The 22,305-nt window shown below is 43.1% G+C and overlaps 1 protein-coding gene across 1 annotated transcript in view; it reads left to right on the forward strand.

Annotated features, from left to right (window-relative positions):
* Positions 1 to 338: 338 nt before the first annotated feature.
* LOC120066367 (ELKS/Rab6-interacting/CAST family member 1-like) overlaps positions 339 to 22,305 on the forward strand; it is a 38,434-nt gene continuing 16,467 nt past the window's right edge. The window contains exons 1-10 of the mRNA XM_039017686.1: positions 339 to 495; positions 2,964 to 3,860; positions 4,111 to 4,299; positions 16,067 to 16,358; positions 16,453 to 16,580; positions 16,713 to 16,787; positions 20,373 to 20,528; positions 20,834 to 21,001; positions 21,868 to 22,035; positions 22,166 to 22,303. Of these exons, the coding sequence (XP_038873614.1) occupies positions 3,321 to 3,860; positions 4,111 to 4,299; positions 16,067 to 16,358; positions 16,453 to 16,580; positions 16,713 to 16,787; positions 20,373 to 20,528; positions 20,834 to 21,001; positions 21,868 to 22,035; positions 22,166 to 22,303 (1,854 nt within the window). The 5' untranslated portion in view covers positions 339 to 495; positions 2,964 to 3,320. The remainder of the gene's footprint in view (positions 496 to 2,963; positions 3,861 to 4,110; positions 4,300 to 16,066; positions 16,359 to 16,452; positions 16,581 to 16,712; positions 16,788 to 20,372; positions 20,529 to 20,833; positions 21,002 to 21,867; positions 22,036 to 22,165; positions 22,304 to 22,305) is intronic.

Here is a 22,305-nt window from a genome sequence, read left to right on the forward strand (position 1 = left end):
CAGACCCTACTGAGTATTCCCTACAATACTTTTACTGCTGCACCTCGAATAGTTTTTGCTCTATAAGCCAATATGTATTTCATATACAGTTACTTACAGTGGGGGCATTTATTTGACCTTGGAACATGTTATAAAACCCACATTTAATGCAAATGTCACTTAAACATGAACAAATATGTTCATTGTTAATGTTTAGAAAATTATTTTTCATATATCATGAATAATAAATACAGGTTATTGACACTTTTGTACGATTACATGGGGAACTTTTATTTAGAAAATGTCCGAAATTCCGTGACCCGGAAATACTTTTTTAGTGTAGCTGACGAGACGCTGCTGAAGAAGAAAGCCACTGGTTGTGTTGGCAAAAATATGGTAAAATCGGATAGAGGTATGCAGAAGAAATAAGGGAAAATGTCCGTATATGGAGCCGTTTTCCATTTGACGCAGGATACAGCAAACTGACTTGACCCCATCGGACATAGCTACAGCAAAGTACGTTAGTTCACTCTTAAAGGGATTTTCATAATCATTGTGTTCATTGCTAATCAACAAAAACGGATTCTGCTTGACCATATCCGATTCCTTGTATTTATTAATTAGTATTCATCGGGATATTATGAGCTTTTGTCGATTACGGAATTTGTGTTAGTTTTTTACGGGAGAGCGACTTACTTTTAATGAAGGAAAACTCCCTAAATAATGTGCAGCCCTAAAGCAATGGAGGAGGAGAAAGGGATACATATGAGAGGGAGATTTTTGGGGGCTCCTGAGCCCTTTGTTTGTATTTCCAACGAAGAAAACATTTTAGATGTTGTCCATTTCTAAATAATTTAGACGTCTTGCCATCTAAGTTGACAATTGTATTATTACCCTCGCCTCGGACCAGCTGCATATCTTCCACCCATTTTTTTTATTCCCAAGGTTTAAATGGCCAAACCTTTTGGTCGGTGTATCCAACACAGTTAATGTAGCGATCCATCTAGCGAGCAATAAACAATGTAGCACGCTTCCTTGCTCATTATAGTGCTTCCAAAGAGATGCTACTTTACAACAAAAAATATTGCGGTAAAACGTTACATTGTAACGTTTGATAACACAGCCATATTAACTTAGCTTTTGCTGCTAGCTGTAACTAGCCTGCCAACTAGCTGTGCTTACGTTTATGAGGAGTCTGCAATCGAAATTGTCCGTGGTGAAATGTATTATGCATATAGTACAATAGTGAGGTTTTTTTTGCAAATTCTGTAGCATTTTTGGGGCCACAACGCTGTCATTTGATACAACTGAAAAGGGGCGCTCCTCCCTACATTAGCCAGATGACGTGATACATAGCATAACGCACATGCGCTCCTATTGCTTTTTCTCTGAGTTGTCAAAGCAAGCAAAGCAGAAACTGGCTACTCTTTGACTGATGTAGCTGGCAAGGTAACTGCTGTTTGACTTAACAGAAAAAAGTATTTATTTCCAGTGCTGAGCTAGTAGTTTAACTGACGTGTAACGTTAGTTAATGTTTCATCCCTTCACAACAGAAGTTCTGTCTGAAGTGAATGAACTAACGCTACCACAGCCAGTTCAGCTCTAGCCTCTAGCTATCAGTCAGGTAGCAGTATCTAACAGCTGTTGTGTGTATGGAAATGTTTTGTAGCCTGATATTCTGTTTTTTGACAGCGCATTGTGAGTTTTTATTAGTCAGTATAGCAATGTACAGTTATTGATCTGCCAGGTTCCTTAGCTAATTCCCTTCTTTTCACACTGACACGGTATAAACAGCTCTACAGGCTTCACTGTCATGGTGCACAGTCAGTACATAACACCATGCTCATCATTTATTAGCAGGATCAGATGGTGACAGATGTCCAAGCAAAGCCAGACAGCCAGGAAAGACATGTCTACGAATTTTGCAGTATAATATAGCAATCAATGAATGGATACAAAGTTCCATCTTGAGTTGATGGGTAGGCTTCAGTTTGGGACCTAGGAATAATGGTCATTTCAATTATTGAACCATTGATTCTATTCTTGGATAATATAATGTAGAAATGTACACCAAGGTAATTCTTTGACATGCCTCATCTGAGAAGGATCAGATGGTGACAGTGTTCTCAGCAGGGTCAAGCAACCAGGGAAGACCAGTGTGTGACGGCGCTGAGATTACACTTTATTCTCTACTCAGAAAACACTGGACAAGCCAGGAGCTTCAAAGATTGAAACTATTTTAAGGCAGTCTGACAAACCTCTCAAGTTGATTTCCAAACTGTATCAAGGGTTGATAGATGCTTTTCCCGATGACACAAAAAATGTAAAACAAAAATGTGAGGAAGACCTGGTAGACACTATTGATGATGCTGAATGGATACTTATATGTTTAAATGCCCAGTCATGTTCATATCATCTCAGACATAAATTACTGCAGTTCAAGACCATCCATATAACGTACTATATGTCAGTGAAACTGAATATCATCACTCAGAAATGTACTTCCTCTGCTGGAGGTGTAAAACACAGAAGGGGACACATTTGCATATGTTGTGGTCTTGTGAAGGCTGACTGAATTCTTGAAAGAGTATGTTCTATTATCTCAGCAGGTCTTCAGATTCTCCCTTCTACCTGTTTTGGTTTGCTTGGAAATGTTGATACTGGAGACAGTTTCTTCTGATAACAATGTAACACAGCATTTATAGCAGCTAAGAAATGCATTGCCATTAATTGGAATGTTGATTATCCCCCCACACTGTCACAATGGATGGCAGAAATGTCCAGTTATGTACAGTATCACTAGATTTGATCTATTACAAGATTACAGGTATATTGTGATACTTTCATAAGGTCTGGATGCCTTCTATGGAATATTATACGACAAAAGGAGTCTGTATTGAAAACATGCCCATGTCAGGAGAGATACCTTGTCAGGCAATCTCTAGCTGCTGCTGATCCCGTTTAAACTCTATTCCTGCTTCCAGATCAGTTTCCTGTGTGTGGACTCTGAATGGCTGTTCTCTCGATTCAAGATCAGCTGTCACCCAGTCCCTTCTGAGAGTGAGTGAGCGTGAAGAGAGCTCAACGATTTCACATGAATCAAGCGCTCACTTACTCCAGTTGAAGCCGGAACAGAGAGACACGTCAGCACAAACTCACAGATCTGCTGTAAAAATCTCACACACACACACACACACACACACACACACACACACACACACACACACACACACACACACACACACACACACAGACACTAGGCAAAGCTACATCCTCACATTTCAGACACTGCACCTCTTCATTCCCACCATCCATACGTTCACTCCTCTGCTTCAGTGAACATGTACGGCAGCTCCCGTTCCGTGGGCAGAGCGGATGCCAACCACAGCGGAGGAGGGAGAGATGGGGGGAGCAGCCAGGGTTCGGGTCGCTCCCCTCATCTCCCCCGTTCCCCACGGATGGGCCACCGTCGCACCAACAGCACGGGGGGCAGTGGAGGGGGTCCAGGCGGAGCGGGGGGTAAGACCCTCTCCATGGAGAACATCCAATCCCTCAATGCCGCCTACGCCACCTCAGGACCCATGTACCTGAGCGACAACGAGGTTGCCATGTCCGACCACGTTAACAAGAGTGGTCGAGAGATGACCACAATGGGTCGACAGAGGGTGACCTACGGGTCAAGAGCAGGAGGGGGTGGAGGGGTGGCAGCGAGCACCCCCAACATCGCCACATCTGTCCAGGCCAACGCTGTGCTCCCTGGGGGAATGATGGCAGGTGACGCCCTGGCTTTTGGGGATCACCACATGGCTTCCACGGTCCCTCACTCCCTGAGACAGGCCCGGGACAACACCATACTGGACCTGCAGGCCCAACTCAAAGAGGTCAGTAGCCACAGTTGGTAACGTTAGTCTGTCTGTAGAATGACAATGGACAAGGAAAGCTCAGTGCTGTGGTGTCATAAGGAAAGTTAGTAATAACTCGTTTGACATGTACCCTACTTTGAGCAGCAGATCCAGTTTGACTTTGATGTTGAATGTTCTGCTATTCTAAGGCTTTGTGTGAAAACATTTTGTATTTGCAGTGTGTGTATGGAAATGTATGTTTGACTGACTAAGTCCGCTGGTCCCTCAGGTACTGCGTGAGAACGAGTTGCTGCGTCGTGAGGTGGAGGTGAAGGAGAGCAAGCTGAGTTCCTCCATGAACTCCATCAAGACTTTCTGGAGCCCTGAGCTGAAGAAGGAGAGAGCCCTAAGAAAGGATGAGGTGTCCAAGATCACTGTCTGGAAGGAACAGTACCGCGTGGTGCAAGACGAGACACAGGTGTGTGTGTGATTTTCCATCCATGTAATTGTGAAAGAAAGGATTGGGGGTGAGATAATCTGATCCTAGATTTGTGTAGACGGCAATTTACTACCTCAAGCACAGGACAGGTTATAGCCTATAGTCCAGGTGTTTTGGTCGTTTTTTGTGGGTTTTCTCTTTGACCGGTATTGCCAGCATTATCCACTGGATTTGCTGCAGGCGGAAAATCCTAGGAAATGCTCTTTAATTGACACAAGCTGTCTCCAATCAATCATTCAATGTCAGGAGGGTTTTGTGGGGGGATCGCCTAAACCAGAGCAGGCGTAGCTTACGAATCTTAATTGCACAAAGACTAATATTTGGCAGGAAATACTATTTGTACATCAGTGGTTCTACTACTCAATTTGCTCAAGCTGATCCTCCAACAGACTCAATCCCTGATCATAGGAGGTTTTAAAAATGGGGCAATTAGGACAGTTAAAGTGGAGAGACTATGAATCCAACCAGAAAATATAAACAATTCTGAATCAGAATATCGCTTGAAAAAAGAGCATGCAAATAGATTATAAATGGAAAGAAATGTAGCCATCTAAAAGTATATATAAACTCAGCAACAAAAGAAACGTCCCTTTTTCAGGACCCTGTCTTTCAAAGATAATTCGTGAAAATCAAAATATCTTCATTGTAAAGGGTTTAAACACCGTTTCCCATGCTTGTTCAATGAACCATAAACAATTAATGAACATACACCTGTGGAACGGTCTGTTGAAATTGCAGCCCAAATAAAGGCTTCACAGAGTTCAAGTAACAGACACATCTCAACATCAACTGTTCAGAGGAGACTGCGTTAATCAGGCCTTTGTGGTCGAATAGATGCAAAGAAACCACTACTAAAGGACACCAATAATAAGAGACTTGCTTGGGCAAAGAAACACGAGCAATGGACATTAGACTGGTGGAAATCTGTCCTTTTGGTCTGATGATTCCAAATTTGAGAGTTAAGGTTCCAATGGCCGTGTCTTTGTGAGACGCGGAGTAGTTGAACGGATGATCTCTGCATGTGTGGTTCCCACCATGAAGCATGGAGGAGGAAGTGTGATGGAGTGGGGGTGCTTTGCTAGTGACACTGTCGGGAATTTATTTAGAATTCAAGGCACACTTAACCAGCATGGCTACCACAGCATTCTGCAGCGATACGCCATCCCATCTGGTTTGGGCCCAAAACACAACTCCAGGCTCTGTAAGGGCTATTTGATCAAGAAGGAGAGTGATGGAGTGCTGCATCAGATGACCTGGCCTCCACAATCACCCGACCTCAACCCAATTGAGATGGTTTGGGATGAGCAGGACCGCAGAGTGAAGGAAAAGCAGCCAAGAAGTGCTCAAGCATATGTGCGGGAACTCCTTCAAGACTGTTGGAAAAGCATTCCTCATGAAGCTGGTTGAGAGAATGCCAAGCATGTGCAAAGCTGTCATCAAGGCAAAGGGTGGCTACTTTGAAGAATATGAAATATAAAATAAGCTCAGCAAAAAAAGAAACGTCCTCTCACTGTCAACTGCGTTTATTTTCCACAAACTTAACATGTGTAAATATTTGTATGAACATAAAATTAAACAACTGAGACATAAACTGAACAAGTTCCACAGACATGTGACTAACAGAAATTGAATAATTTGTCCCTGAACAAAGGGGGGGTCAAAATCAAAAGTAACAGTCAGTATCTGGTGTGGCCACCAGCTGCATTAAGTACTGCAGTGCATCCCCTCATGGACTGCACCAGATTTGCCAGTTCTTGCTGTGAGATGTTACCCCACTCTTACACCAAGGAGAGATGCACAATACAACAGGTCCCAGACCTGCTCAATGGGATTGAGATCCGGGCTCTACGCTGGCCATGGCAGAACACTGACATTCCTGTCTTGCAGGGAATCATGTACAGAATGAGCAGTATGGCTGGTGGCATTGTCATGCTGGAGGGTTATGTCAGGATGAGCCTGCAGGAAAGGTACCACATGAGGGAGGAGGATGGCTTCCCTGTAACGCACAGCGTTGAGATTGCCTGCAATGACCACAAGCTCAGTCCGATGATGCAGTGACACATTGACCACCCCAGACCATGATGGACCCTCCACCTCCAAATCAATCCCACTCCAGAGTACAGGCCTCGGTGTAACGCTCATTCCTTCAACGATAAACTCGAATCCAACCATCACCCCTGGTGAGACAAAACCGCGACTTGTCAGTGAAGAGCACTTTTTGCCAGTCCTGTCTGGTCCAGCGACGGTGGGTTTGTGCCCATAGGCGACGTCGTTGCCGGTGATGTCTGGTGAGGACCTGTCTTACAACAGGCCTACAAGCCCTGTCCAGCCTCTGTCCGCAATAGGCTGAAAGTCTGAGCACTGATGGAGGGATTGTGCGTTCCTCGTGTAACTCAGGCCATTGTTGTTGCCATCCTGTACCTGTCCCGCAGGTGTGATGTTTGGATGGACCGATCCTGTGCAGGTGTTACACGTGGTCTGCCACTGCGAAGACGATCAGTTATCCGTCCTGTCTCCCTGTAGCGCTGTCTTAGGCGTCTCACAGCACGGACATTGCAATTTATTGCCCTGGCCACATCTGCAATCCTCATATCTCCTTGCAGCATGCCTAAGGCACGTTCACGCAGAACAGGGACCCTGGGCATCTTTCTTTTTGGTGTTTTTCAGAGTCAGTAGAAAGGCCTCTTTAGTGTCCTAAGTTTTCATAACTGTGACCTTAATTGCCTACCGTCTGTAAGCTGTTAGTGTCTTAACGACTGTTCCACAGGTACATGATTATTAATTGTGTATGGTTCATTGAACAAGCATGGCAACCAGTGTTTAAACCCTTTGAAGATCTAGTGAAGTTATTTGGATTTTTACGAATTATGTTTGAATAACAGGGTCCTGAAAAAGGGATGTTTATTTTTTTGCTGAGTTAATTTTTTTGATTTAACACCTTTTTTGGATACTTCATGATTCCAAATGTGTTATTTCATAGTTTTGATGTCTTCACTATTATTCTACAATGTAGAATATAGTAAAAAAATAAAGAAAAACCCTTGAATGAGTAGGTGTGTCCAACTTTTGGCTTATAATATATATATATCTTTGCGCCATCTCAGTGAACTAATCCATTGTGGAGGCCTAGACTAAAGGCCCATTTATGCTTGATCCGAAAAATGTGGTCAGAGGCTCCATATGGAGGGTGTGATGTAATTGCGGAGCCTCCAGAAGCATGCAGAGGCCGAATCAAGCTCCGTTCCGCATCACAATGCGCCTCCCAAATTTTGTAACATTGCGGAAGGCTCTGTATAGCTCCACATTGACATGATTGGTTGATGGTAGGTGAGGGCGGTACATCTTGTATAAACACACTCACGTCCTTGACAACAGCACTGCTCTGCAAAGCGCAAGAAGTACGATATGAATGCCCTGACTTCTGCTGAGGCCATATCACCTTATATGCTGCAATGCCAATGCAGACGTCGGATTTACCATGCTCCCAGATGCACAATCCACTTTTCTCTCCAGAATGCGCTCTCTCTCCTGCCAATTTGTGCACATTCATTGTTTTATAACTTAATTGTGTGAATTGTTTGTTTTGATTGTTAGCGTATATTAATTCCCCAATACATGCATACATACAGTGCATTCGGAAAGTATTCAGACCGCTTGACTTTGTCCGGGCTCTGGCTGGCCCACTCAAGGACATTCAGAGACTTGTCACGAAGCCACTCCTGCATTGTCTTGGCTGTGTGCTTACGGTCGTTGTCCTGTTGGAAGGTGAACCTTCACCCCAGTCTGAGGTCCTGAGCATTCTGGAGAAGGTTTACATCAAGGATCTCCCTGTACATTGCGCCGTTCATCTTTGCCTCGACCCTGACTAGTGTCCCAGTCCCTGCCGCTGAAAAACATACCCACAGCATGATGCTGCCACCACCATGCTTCACCGAGAGATGGTGCCAGGTTTCCTCCAAATATGATGCTTGGCATTCAGGCCAATGAGTTCAATCTTTAATCAGACTAGAGAATGTGTTTAGACACACACAATGTGTTTAGACACACTCTCAGACCATTGTTTCTCATGGTCTGAGAGTCTTCAGGTGCCTTTTGGCGAACTCCAAGCGGGCTGTCCTGTGCCTTTTCTGAGGAGTGGCTTCCGTCTGGCCCCTCCATCATAAAGGACTGATTTGGTGGAGTGCTGCAGAGACGGTTGTCCTTCAGGAAGGTTCTCCCATCTCCACAGAGGAACTCTGGAGCTCTGTCAGAGTGACCATCGGGTTCTTGGTCACCTCCCTGACCAAGGCTTTTCTCCGCCGATTGCTCAGTTTGGCTGGGCGGCCAGCTCTAGGAAGAGTCTTGGTGGTTCCAAACTTCTTCCATTTAAGAATGATGGGGGCCACTTTTATTCTTGAGAACCTTCAATGCTGCAGACATTTTTTGGTACCTTCCCCAGATCTGTGCTTTGACACAATCCTGTCTGAGTTCTACGTACAATTCCTTTCAAATCAAATTATATTTGTCACATACACATGGTTAGCAGATGTTAATGCGAGTGTAGCGAAATGCTTGTGCTTCTAGTTCCGACAGTGCAGTAATATCTAACAATTCCCCAACAACTACCTAATACACATCTAATGGGGTTAATGAGAATATGTACGTGTAAGTATATGGATGAGCGATGGCGAAGGTGCAATAGATGGTGTAAAATACAGTTTATACTGTTGAAGTTGGAAGTTTACATACACCTTAGCCAAATACATTTAAACTCAGTTTCTCACAATTCCTGACATTTAATCCAAGTAAATATTCCCTGTTTTAGGTCAGTTAGGATCACCACTTTATTTTAAGAATGTGAAATGATTTATTTCAGCTTTTATTTCTTTCATCACATTCCCAGTGGGACAGAAGTTCACATACACTCAATTAGTATTTGGTGGCATTGCCCTTAAATTGTTTAACTTTGGTCAAACGTTTCAGATAGCCTTCCACAAGCTTACCACAATAAGTTTGGTGAATTTTGGTCCATTCCTCCTGACAGAGCTGATGTAACTGAGTCAGGTTTGTAGGCCTCCTTGCTCGCAAACACCAATACCTTGACATTGTTGTCTTTAAGCCATTTTGCCACAACTTTGGAATTATGCTTGGGGTCATTGTCCATTTAGAAGACCCATTTGCGACCAAACTTTAACTTCCTGATTGATGTCTTGAAATGTTGCTTCAATATATCCACATAATTTTCCTGCCTCATGATGCCATCTATTTTGTGAAGTGCACCAGTCTCTCCTGCAGCAAAGCACTCCCACAACATGATGCTGCCACCCCGTGCTTCACGGTTGGGATGGTGTTATTTTGGCTTGCAAGCCTCCCCCTTTTTCCTCCAAACATAACGATGGTCATTATGGCCAAACAGTTCTATTTTTGTTTCATCAGACCAGAGGACATTTCTACAAAAAGTACGATCTTTGTTCCCATGTGTAGTTGCAAACCGTAGTCTGGCTTTTTTATGGTGATTTTTGAGCAGTGGCTTCTTCCTTGCTGAGCGGCCTTGGTTATGACGATATAGGACTCGTTTTACTGTGGATATAGATACTTTTGTACCTGTTTCCTCCAGCATCTTCACAAGGTCCTTTGCTGTTGTTCTGGGATTGATTTGCACTTTTCGCACCAAAGTACGTTCATCTCTAAGAGACTGAACGCGTCTTCTTCCTGAGCGGTATGACAGCTGCGTGGTCTCATGGTGTTTATACTTGTGTACTATTGTTTGTACAGATGAACGTGGTACCTTCAGGCGTTTGGAAATTGCTCCCAAGAATGAACCAGACTTGTGGAGGTCTACAATATTTTTTTTCTGAGGTCCTGGCTGATTTTTTTTGTTGTTGTTGATTTTCCCATGATGTCAAGCAAAGAGGCACTGAGTTTGAAGGTAGGCCTTGAAATACAGCCACAGGTATACCTCCAATTGACTCAGATGTCAATTAGTCTATCAGAAGCTTCTAAAGCCATGACATTTTCTGGAATTTTCCAAGCTGTTTAAAGGCACAGTCAACTGTTTGAGTTTCTGCCTACAAGATGGAAGGAACAAGGTGGCATCGTGGTCGGATTTGCCGAAGGGAGAGCAGGGGAGGGCTTTGTATGCATCGCGGAAGTTAGAGTAGCAGTGGTGGAGGGTATTGCGCATAGCGCAATCAATGTGCTGTAATAATTTAGGTAGAGTTGTTCTCAAATTTGCTTTGTTAAAATCCCCAGCTACAATAAATGCAGCCTCAGGATGTATGATTTCCAGTTTGTGTATAGTCCAGTGAAGTTCATTGATGACCGTCTTGGTGTCTGCTTGAGGGAGAATGTACACAGCTGTGACTATAACTGACGAGAATTCTCTTGGTAGGTTAAATGACCGGCACTGGATTGTAAGGAATTCTAGATCGGGTGAGCAGAAGGACTTGAGTTCCTGTATGTTGTTATGATTACGATTACATGAGTCGTTAATCATAAAGAATACACCCCCGCCCTTCCTTTTCCCAGTGAGGTGTTTATTACTTTCGGCGTGATGGATGGAGAAGCCAGGTGGCTGATCCGATTCCGACAACATATCCCGAGAGAGCCATGTTTCCGTGAAAAAGAGAATGTTACAATCTCTGATGTCTCTCTGGAAGGCAACTCTTGCTCGAAATTCGTCTACCTTGTTGTCAAGAGACTGGACATTGGCTAGTAGTATACTCGGGAGTGGTGTGCGATGTGCACATCTACGGAGCCTGGCCAGGTGGCCGCTTCATCTGCCCTTACTGAGGCGGCGTTGTTTTGGATCGCCTACTGGAATTATCTCCATTGTCCTGGGTGGTGGTCCGAACTGAGGATCCGCTTCGGGAAAGTTGTAATGTTTGTAATTTGACGTTGCTCTTATATCCAATAGTTATTCCCGGCTGTATGTAATAAGACTTAAGATTTCCTGGGGTAAGAAATAATACATAAAAAAAATAAAAAATACTGCATAGTTTCCTTAGAACTCGAAGCGAGGAGACCATCTCTGTCGGCGCCATGCAACAACCTCATGGCTTGGTTTTTGCTCTGACATGCACTGTCAACTGTGGGAGCTTATATAGACAGGAGTGTGCCTTTCCAAATCATTTCTAATTAATTGAATTTACCACAGGTGGATTCCAATCAAGATGTAGAGACATATCAAGGATGATCAATGCATACAGGATGCACCTGAGCTCAATTTCGAGTCTCATTGCAAAGGGTGTGAATACTTATCTAAAAGTATTACATATTCTTTTTATTTTTTTATTTGAAAACATTTCTTGACCTGTTTTTGCTTTATCATTATGGGGTATTGTGTGTAGATTGCCGAGAGAAATTATATATTTAATTAATTTTAAAATAAGGCTGTAACTTAACAACGTGGAAAAAGTCAAGGGGTCTCAATACTTTCCGAAGGCACTGTAGGCATATAAATGTGTCCATTTTGGGATCTGATAGTATTTCTGATTGGCTTAACGCACCACCACTAATGACCTGTTGAGCGTCTCAACGTAATGTTTGCTTCACCTCAAACAGCAACCATACAAAGTCTGTTTTTACATCCATTGAGAATGACAATAGTTGCTCAATGTATTTGAAAAATATTTTCAGCTCCTTCCATTTCGATAACCACTCAGCATGAAAGGGAAAAATGTCATGCTCTTATCCAGTGCAAATGTTATAAAATAGGCCTACCTGATTACATGTTATCAGTGCTTGTCTTGGACTGAAATACGTTTCTGTACTCATTTTGGGTGCTGTTACTGTTTATATTTAGCTGCAGGAGTTCCACAATACTTTTGAGCTAATGTTCTATAGGAGCAACAGGAGCTCAAGCAGTAGAACATTTGAGTTGTCGGTTCTCAGCTCCGGTAAGCTCCTGCCAAAGTAAAAAACTGCATATTTTCCCTTGTGCAAATAGCCTACAGCCGTGTCTGTTCCGAGCTCACTATAGCAGGGAACTCTAAAGGGCCCAGAATATTTCATGCAAAGTTGCAAGTTCGTTAGCGTAAGCTTCGGGCCGGACCCAAGTTAATAGTTGATGCAATGTTTCAAGTTTGGCTACACATGGCCTGTCTGCAACAATGTGATTTATAGGATATTTATTTTTATCTGATTTATTTTCTACCTGCAGGCTGCAATGATTTTATTTGTTGGCTTTATTTAGGCTATTTCTACATAGATGGCAATAGAAGTTACGTTTTAGCTTTGTAACATTTTAATTTAGATTTGGATAGAATTTTGATTAACCACATGGTAATTATTTTGAGATAGGAAGACGTTATTATAAATGAACTGAAACTTTCAAGAAAATGTGCATATGAAAACCATAACTTGCAAGCAGATAGGTAGAAATAGTAAGATAAATTGGCATTCATCATGAGAAAGGCTACATGAGGAGTAGGCAACTTTTCACCGGAAACTTCAGGAGAGTAATGGCAGAATCCGTGAAACCCTGCTGGAGTGGGAGGAGAATAGTTGGGTCATGTTTTTTCTTCTGGTTGTCTAGATCTCTGGCTCCCTCTTGAGGCATTTGTCTTATTTCATCAAACCTTAATCTTAAACATCAGACAAGCCCAATGAATGTAGGTGATTTTATTAAAACACATAGGGTCTGTCTATATATGGAAAAATGCATGTTTAAAAATGTCGACCAGTCAATCAAATGTATTTATAAAGCCCTTTTTACATCAGCCCATGTTATAAAGTGCTATAATCAATTTGTCGAAAGAACAGACGACTTTCAGACAAAAATCATCCCGGAGCTGAATGTAGTTTCGTAAAATGTAGTTTCCTACCCCTGGTTTAGTCTAATGACCAGCTCAGCACTCCATCACTGTGTGTGTATAAATATGTGAATGTTGGGAGGGAGATTTTCTGCACTTGAACCTTCGGTCTTCTAACATAGGTGTGTGTGCGTGCGTGCAGATGTGCATTATGCTCATTTTGGCCTTAGGTCTTGCAATGCTTTTCCAGGCATCACAATCCTGGTTTAACAGGAGATTAAGTGTATAAGAAACAGGGACCAGTTCTGTTTCAGGACTAGTGTATCATCTACAAGTGAAACCATCTAGTAGGAACCAGATGTCTGGAAAACCTGGAGGATGTTTCACCTCATGTGTTGTACTTCACTACTCAAATCAATGTATTTCCCCTCTGAACGCTGGCACCCTGACAGAAGGCATGTCTTTAATGACTAGTGGAGTGGATGGGCTGATCTAGATAATTTGGTGTTTCTGTTCCAGCCCATTATGGCCTGCTGAGTCACACACACACTTATCTAATGCCCCACTACTGTCCGTCTAACCATCCACGTCCAGCCCCTCACACTGCCAAGCACTCTCCCGTTTGTGTGTGTGTGTGCGAGAAAGCAAGTGTTAAGAGGGGGAGAGAGGGAGAAAGAGAGAGACCACTGTAGAGGAACAAAGAGAGAGAAAGACCTGCTGTGCGTGGATGTATGTTCGTGTATGCAGTGTGTGTGTGCGTTGGCTGCAGCTCTCTTGTAAATCCCTAGTATAAAATAGAAGACATTGATCCCCCTCATCCGCAGTGATAAGTGACTGCTATTAGTCTTTGAACGCGTGGCAGACGCTGTAAAATGGCTGTCATATTCCATCTCCTACTGTAGCACCACTGATACTCAACAAATTTACATGGCTCGTTACTCACTGAACACTTCTCACCTCTCCACTCAAATACACCATTTGTCATGTCAGAATGTTCAATGTAAAGTATGTTTAATTGGCAACAATTAAAGTGGATCTATAACAGATATGTGATAAGAGAGGGAGGGAGATGAGTTAGGTTAGTGTTTGTTGAACGTTTGGCCCATAGCATTGTACCACAATGTGCTGCAGATTTGACCCTCTGTAGCAGAGCCTTGCTTACTGTGTGTGTTCTGTTTAGATCAGCTTGCTGCATCTCATCTCTTAAAGGCCAAGTGCAGTCAAAAACATGATTTTGCTGTGGTTTATATACATTTCCACACTGAGGTTAGAATAATATTGTGAAAATGATAATGCCCTTTTAGTGTAAGAGCTGTTTGAAAAGACCTGAAATTTCAGCTTGTTTTGGTGGGGTTGAATTTTGGCCTGGTGATATCACCAGGTGGTAAATTAGTTTAATAGACCAATAAGAAACCGGTTCAAAACTCACCAATAACAGCTAGTTTTCTGCCTTCCCCTCCCCACTCAGACCACTCCCAGACAGTCCTAGCAAAATTCTTGCTTGAGAAATTGCTCTTGGCTAGGGAGCAATTTCTTTGTTTCTTTTTGACAATTTTTTCAACAAAGAGAATCCTTTACAGTCCTGGCAATTGGCCTGTATAGATAGAGCTAAATTGAAATATTTCTTCCAGAAGAAATATGAAAAGCATATGCATAAACATAGTAGCAATTGAAAGGGAACAATTTAGAGATTATGGGAAAAGTATTAGCCTAAAGTTGAGGACACAACTGTTCACCTGACACAAGACTGAATCCAAACATTACACTGTTGATTTTTATGTGCATTTTACATTTACTGTACTTTTCGCAGCATTTGTTGATAACAAAATCTAAAAATACTCTGGATACATTCAGTAACATGTTAAGACTATTCCTGGGGAATGTGGGGTAGATGCAACATTACACAAAAATGGACTGGGTCATTCAGGTGCGTGTGCCGCTGCAAATTTTCTTCACAATAGACAGTCTCATTCTGTTCTGAACAACCCAGGGTATGACACCATGTCATCTTGTAACTACATCAGACATGGTGATCATCAACATTGACACTGTGTATATGACATTAGTTTTATGATATGGAAATGTGGCTTTCTTGTATGATATCAAAGTGGTATTTATTACACTCAATGTCTAATCTCTCTATAATAGAGTTGTCTTAATTTACAGCATTTCCCTCACTCAGACGAGACATCTTTTTCAAAAGTTGCCCAATTAGCGGAAGGGATAGGGGCAAGTTGTCGCGTGCAGTTCTCAAGTTCAGAACGGCTGTCAGTCATACAGCGCTGTGAAGCTCAGTCTGAGCTCTGTCATTTATAGCATGTTACTGTACAGCCACTGCGTTACCATTTAGGCGCTTATCAGTGCCCAAATATGCTATTTTCAACCCATATACAGATATGAGTGTGAAGGGCTACTTGTTATCCAGAAATTAGATTTTGAGATAAAAATGGCTGAATTGTACCTTTTTAAACGCCTCTCTGTTGTCTCTTAGAGCGAGATCTCAGTGAGTCAGACTTAGTCACTGGGTATGGGAGAATGAGGGAAGGTGAGAGAGTGAGCGGGAGGGTGAATGAGTGAAAGAGACATAGTGAGTGGCAGAGGAGGAGAGCGATGGATACAGGCACTGACTTGTTTTTGTGCTGTTGTCTGAAACATCTCCCAGCTGATCCAAATGAGAGAATAGAACACAGCATTGTATTTCTGTCACATAGCTGGTCTGTCAAAGAACTGTGGCAGTACAGGCTCCAAAGAATGAATGCTGGCTGGTTTGTACTTTTGCTCACTCTGTATTCCACTGGATGGGAATGCCCTGATTTGAGTAGATGGTGTCCTACTTGTTGCTGTATCCTCCTATCCTTCGCTCCACTTCTCCTTCTCTCTCCCCTTCCCCCTCTATTTGATAAATAAACAAATGAATCCCTACTCCATCTTATTTTATGCAGCATCCTGAAATGAAAGGTGAAACATAAATAGATAACCTCTGTCTCTGTCTCTCTCTCTGGCGCCCCCCCCAGCACCTCCATATGACGGTCCAGGCCTTGCAGGATGAACTGAGGATACAGAGAGACCTGAACCAGTTGCTTCAGCAGGACCCTGCCAGCCAAGGTCATGACCTGGCCCTGACCTCTGAACCCACGGAGGAGAACTACCGTCGGCTGCACGGGGACCACGAGCGTCAGGTCAAGGAGCTGTTCCTGCTCAGAAAGACCCTGGAGGAGATGGAGCTGAGGATAGACACCCAGAAACAGACCCTGGGCGCCCGGGACGAGTCCATCAAGAAACTACTGGAGATGCTGCAAAGCAAAGGTGGGTTACCATGCCCCACACGCTGTGGCCGTATTAGTAATGTTTTTATATTAACACATCTTCTAAATGACCATATTATTGTATTATATTCCAGGGCCGTCGGCTAAGGCGTCAGAGGAAGACCAGGAGAGAACCAGGAGACTGGCTGATGCTGAGATGCACAGACACCATCTAGAGTCCCTACTGGACCAGAGAGACAGGGAGACAACTGCTCTACGAGAGGTGAGGAACTCAGCGAGAGGCGAGGGAGGGAGGTAACAAATTGAGCTTAAGTTGGGTCACACCACAAACTATTAGGGATTGAGTGGTGTGTAGTAGACAACGTGTGGAGCGTAACGACCTTGTTCTCTTTAGGAGCTGCACCGTCGATACGAGGGAACCCCAGAGTCCACAAAAACCAAGGCTCTACAGACTGTCATCGACATGAAGGTACCCATCTGTGTGTGTGTGTGTGTGTCTGTAAGTGCATGTGTGAGTGAGTGTATTATAGGGCTGACCCCATTTGGTCGATTGTTTGGTCGATAGACTGCTGGTCGACGGAGATTTCTTCAGTCGAACAGTCGCCCCCCCACCCCCAAAAGAAATCATGGTGTACAAGAAACCTGTATGATTTGCGCCAAAGTGGAGGTTGTGGGGATGGGACAGTCCATCACTCTTAAGACATGTGCTACTGAAATTGCATATGCTTAGGCCTATATTATGTAACAATAATGGTGCAACACTAATAAAAAATATGATTATTTTATAACAAATGCGCTTTCTCCCGTGTTGGATAGCAGTCGCTGTCCACAGTACTGAAACACGCTGTTGAATTGGCACCTTTTCCTAAACCATGTTGCTATGTGCATAATAGCAAAGTTAACCAGCTTTTTGGTGTTGAGAACAATGCGGCAGAAGCAGCAGCAGAATGACAAGACGAGAAAACAGCCCTTGCTTTAATTGTCTAAAATTAGGGGGAAAAATGTATTCCATCCATTTTGAGAATAAGGCTGTAACGTAACAAAATGTAGAAAAAGTCAAGGGGTCTGAATACTTTCCAAATGCACTGTATATCTACAAAAATAAGACAGATCCTGCTTCTGTTGCCTGTTTGAGTGTTTGTTTAATAGCCTACTGATTCCGTCAGCACCAAGCCTCACGCAACCACAACATGTCGGATAAACAATTTCACAAATTCGTCTGTTTTTAATCTTTGCTATGCTGTAATAAAGGCTTTATACTTTTTTTCATTAGAACAGCCTCTCTGGTATTACTTATGTATTTAGTGTTTACACTCCCAAATTGTCAGAGAAATAATATTTATAAAAATAATAGCCCTCCTTTTTCTTGATTTCGTTGTTGTTGTTATTATTATTATTATTATTATCATTACAATTAGGGATGCACCGATATTACATTTTTGCCCGATACCGATATCCGATATTTTCCTTGCCCCCAAAAATTATAGTGATAACCGATATTTAAAATTTTAGTGGCCTTTTAAACATTCTAGGACAGTGAAATGGTTATAACACACACATGGACGCAGCGGTCTAAGGCACTGCATCTCAGTGCAAGATGCGTCACTACAGTCTCTGATTCGAATCCAGCCTGTATCACATCCAGCAGTGATTGGGAGTCCCATAGGGTGGCGCACAATTGGCCTAGCTTCGTCCGTGTTTGGTCGGGGTAGGCCGTCATTGTAAATAAGAATTTGTTCTTAACTGACTTGCCTAGTTAAATAAAGGTTACACACCAAACTAACCAAAAAGTTATTTTGTTGGCATTTACCTATGTCCCCATTACCAGTAAAGCCTAATCAAAACCTATTTCTTTCACTTACTTGCTGTGCTGTTTCGTTGTTCAATTGTTCAGTCGTTTCATTCTCAACCAGGATTTCATCATACATGTCAAGCAGTGAAGTTTCAGCTCTGTCTGTCCGTAGTCTCGCTTCCTCGGTGCGCACTGTCACTGTGTCCGTTTCTATCTTGTCCAGCTGTGTCTAACATTTCACATAAACCCTGTTTCTTGTCTGCATTGAAGTAGAGGTCCTTGTACCTAGCATCGAGCATGGTGGCGACACAGTAGAAGCTCAGAGAGAATGCCACCGAATCGCTTGTTCACAGTCTTGAGTACTTTTGTAAGTTTTAACCCCACGGTTGTGTCGACAGTTTTGTTGAGCAGGCGTTTCAATGCCATGACAGAGGGTATCACGTCTGCTGCAGACACAGTTGATTAGCTTATTTCCCGAGTCAGTTGTTTGAATGGAGCTAAGAGTTTGTTCATGTTTCAAACATGTTCTCAAATGCCATTGAAATGGCAGCAGCGGTATGAGAACCAGCACATTCTTGAGCATGCAATACGGCTTTCCTCAGTGTGAAATCCTCGTCGACCCTCTGTGCTGTCAGACTCAGCATGCTCATGAGGCTGACATCGCTGGTCCAAATGTCAGTCGTGAAGCTAATATCAGTGACGCCCATAGCAAGTACTCAATGATGTGTTTCAACAATACTGTGTAACTTGGTAGTGTGCACCGGGGCTCGACCAGTCAGCGGAAGCCAACATCATCCACGACAGAGAACGGTTGATTGTCAAGGGCAATGAATTCCATTATCTTGGTGTCAAATGGATTTCTCCTTTGAGTTGTCTCGGTGAATTTTCTTATTCTTTCAAATGACTGCTGGACTTGAACTTGTTTAGTTGTTGGAAGTGTGTGCTTAGAATTTTTCTGCTTTTCTGTGTAGTGCTGTTGTTTTTGTGGCGTCATTACGTCATCTACCTACGTTTTATATAGCTATGCACGTCAGCTTTGACATCGGTTTTGCACACTGACGTTAAATTAGACATCGGGCCGATGTTGGCTTTTTTAGCTAATATCGGCCGATTTGATATGCTCACCGATATATCGTGCATCCCTAATTACAATAATAAGTAATGTCATTATCATTGGTAGACTTAGTATAGCACCCTTGTATAACCACCATCGAGTTGTAGGCCTAAGAGCTCTTCCTGTTTAGTCTTAATACCGTAACTTACTTAGACATATTTCAATACTTATATAGGCGACTGTATCAATCAATAATGTATTAGTTGATGTCGTCACACAGCATATGAGTCATTCATGATTTTGAAATGCAATCAAGCATTTTAGTTTTAACATAAAATATCAAAGCGACCCCTGATTAGCGTAAAAAATAAATAAACCGTTGCATTTCGGAAATTGCATTCACGAATGAATGAGTCTATTTTTCATCTTTGCTGTAAAAAAGGCTTAACAAAAAAACGTTGGTATGCTTATAATTGATTTAGTGTTGACATTGTTCCAAACGGTCAGAAAAATGTATATTGTAATCTAACAGCACCTGTTTGGCACAAATAATATGCACGCAGCGCTTGCTCCTCACCTTCCCCAGTATTTTCCACAACTGACTTCCCCTTTACCTCCTGAGCAACCAGTAAACATTCCCCGTTTTGAGTTTATTTCTCATGTCCTCTGCATCCATTTTGCTGTTACGGTGTTAAAAGCTTGTTATAACTAATGTATTGATGTGATTATGATATGCTATAGGACAGACCCTATTGGTCACTTGCATGCGATGCATACCTGTCTCATGTAAAGAGAGCAAGGGTTGAGGGAATGGGGAACATTTTTCCTAAACAAATTAGGGATCAGAAATGGCAGTAATTATGGGTGGTGCTAGTCACACAGTCACTCGCTGTCATTTTAACACAACACAGCAAGTCTGAATCCGGCACAATCAAATCAATTGCAGTCAGACTCCCTCTAGTCATTCGTATGTCTTAATTATTTCATAAAACAGTGTTCTTCAAGTATCAGACAAGCTCAATGCATGTAGTTGATTTGATTAAAACACATAGGATGTGTCTATCTATGGAAAAATACCCATTTTAAAATTTAGACCAATCGATTGGTCGAAAGAACAACGACGAAAGAACGACTTGGTCGACCAAGATTTTTTTTTTTGTCGGACAGCCCTATTGCATTAAACCCCTTCTCTGTCTGATGTGTGTCAGGATGCTAAGATCAACTCTCTGGAGCGAGGTCTGAGGGACATGGAGGAGGAGGTGATTATGTTGAAGTCCAATGGCCTGCTGAGCTGTGAGGAGAGACAAGAGGAGATGAAACAGATGGAAGTCTACCGCAGCCACACCAAGTTTATGAAGAACAAGGTGTGAGGTCACTTCCCCTCAGTTTCCATTGATCAGAATTCCATTTCTATCAGTTTATATTGGTCAGGCTTCAAGTCCCCTTGGTTCTGAGAGGTTAGAGGTCGGTTCAGTTCCTTCCAATCAGCTCAATATCAATCTGTTCTGTAGTTGTACATGTTCTCTTCATATCCCAACCCTCCTTCCTCTGCTCATCACCATCTACCTCTCCTCTACATCCTTCTTTTGCTCTTGTTGTCCTCTTCCTCCACCTCTCCCTTCTTTCTTCTCTTCTCCTCCCTCTCTCTCGCTCTCTTTCACTGTCTCAGATGGACCAGGTGAAGCAGGACTTGTCCAGGAAGGACACAGAGCTGCTGGGTTTGCAGACCAAGCTGGAGACTTTGACCAACCAGTTCTCTGATAGCAAACAGCACATCGAGGTCCTCAAGGAGTCGTTGACCGCTAAAGAACAACGAGCTGCCATCCTACAGACAGAGGTACACACACATTTCAGAACGAGCAATATAAGTATATAGACACTCACTGGCCAGTTTAAGTAAACCACCACGTTCACGAAAATTGATTGCCCCTACAGACAGTGATTCATGTGGCCATGTGTGGCTATATAAAGCAGGCATACGGGCATTGAGGCATTGTTACTGTTTGATTAAACAGGCAAAACAAGTGACCTAAAGCGACTTTGAGCGTGGTATGATCCTCGGTGCCAGACATGCCGGATCCAGTATCTTAGAAACGGCCACCCTCAACTGCTTGTTGATGAGAGGTCGAAGGAGAATGGTAAGAATCATGCAAGTTAACAAACAGACAAATAACGCCACAGTACAAAAGTGATGTGCAGAACGGCATCTCGGAACCCACAACTCGTCAGTCTTTGTCACGGATGGACTATTGCAGCAGACGACCACACCGGTTTCCACTCCTATCACTGAAAAACAAGAAGAAGCGGCTCCAGTGGGCACGCAATCACCAACACTGGACAATTGAGGAGTGGAAAAACATTGCCTGGAACATGACAGTGAGTTCAGTTTACTTGAGTGGCCTGCAGACCTCAACTGAATAGATCATCTTTGGGCTGAGATGAAATAGGCTGTTCTCAGCATGAATGTACCGCCGTCCAATCTGCAGCAACTGAGTAATGCCATTGCGTCAGCATGAACTAACATCCTTGTGGAACGTTACAACACCTTGTAGAATGCCCCAAAGAATGCAGGCTATTCTGGAGGCAACGGGGGGTCCTTCCCGATAATTGATGGGTGTACCTAATAAACTGTCTGGTGAGTGTACAGCGCACACACACAGACCCAGTATGCTGAGTAGTTCTCCTCTGCCCTCTGCTGGCCAGGTGGATGCGTTGCGTCTGCGTCTCGAGGAGAAGGAGACCACGCTGAACAAGAAGAGTAAACAGATCCAGGAGATGTCTGAGGAGAAGGGCACGCTCAACGGAGAGATCCACGACCTCAAGGACATGCTGGAGGTCAAGGAGAGCAAGGTTAACGTCCTGCAGAAGAAGGTGGGCCTCGACTATATAGCACGCTGTATAATACAATGGGATACATTACCTCATACTACGTCCTATTTAGTAGACTTGTTCTGTATGTCTTTTGTCTAGCTCGTCTAATTTTGTGTGTGTGTGTGTCCAGATTGAGAACCTGCAGGAGCAGCTGAGAGACAAGGAGAAGCAAATGAGCAGCCTGAAGGAGAGAGTCAAGTCTCTACAGGCAGACACCTCTAACACAGACACCGCTCTCACCACACTGGAGGAGTCCCTTGCTGAGAAGGT

This window comes from Salvelinus namaycush, chromosome 21 (assembly GCF_016432855.1).
Source record: "Salvelinus namaycush isolate Seneca chromosome 21, SaNama_1.0, whole genome shotgun sequence".
Lineage (NCBI taxonomy): Eukaryota > Metazoa > Chordata > Actinopteri > Salmoniformes > Salmonidae > Salvelinus > Salvelinus namaycush.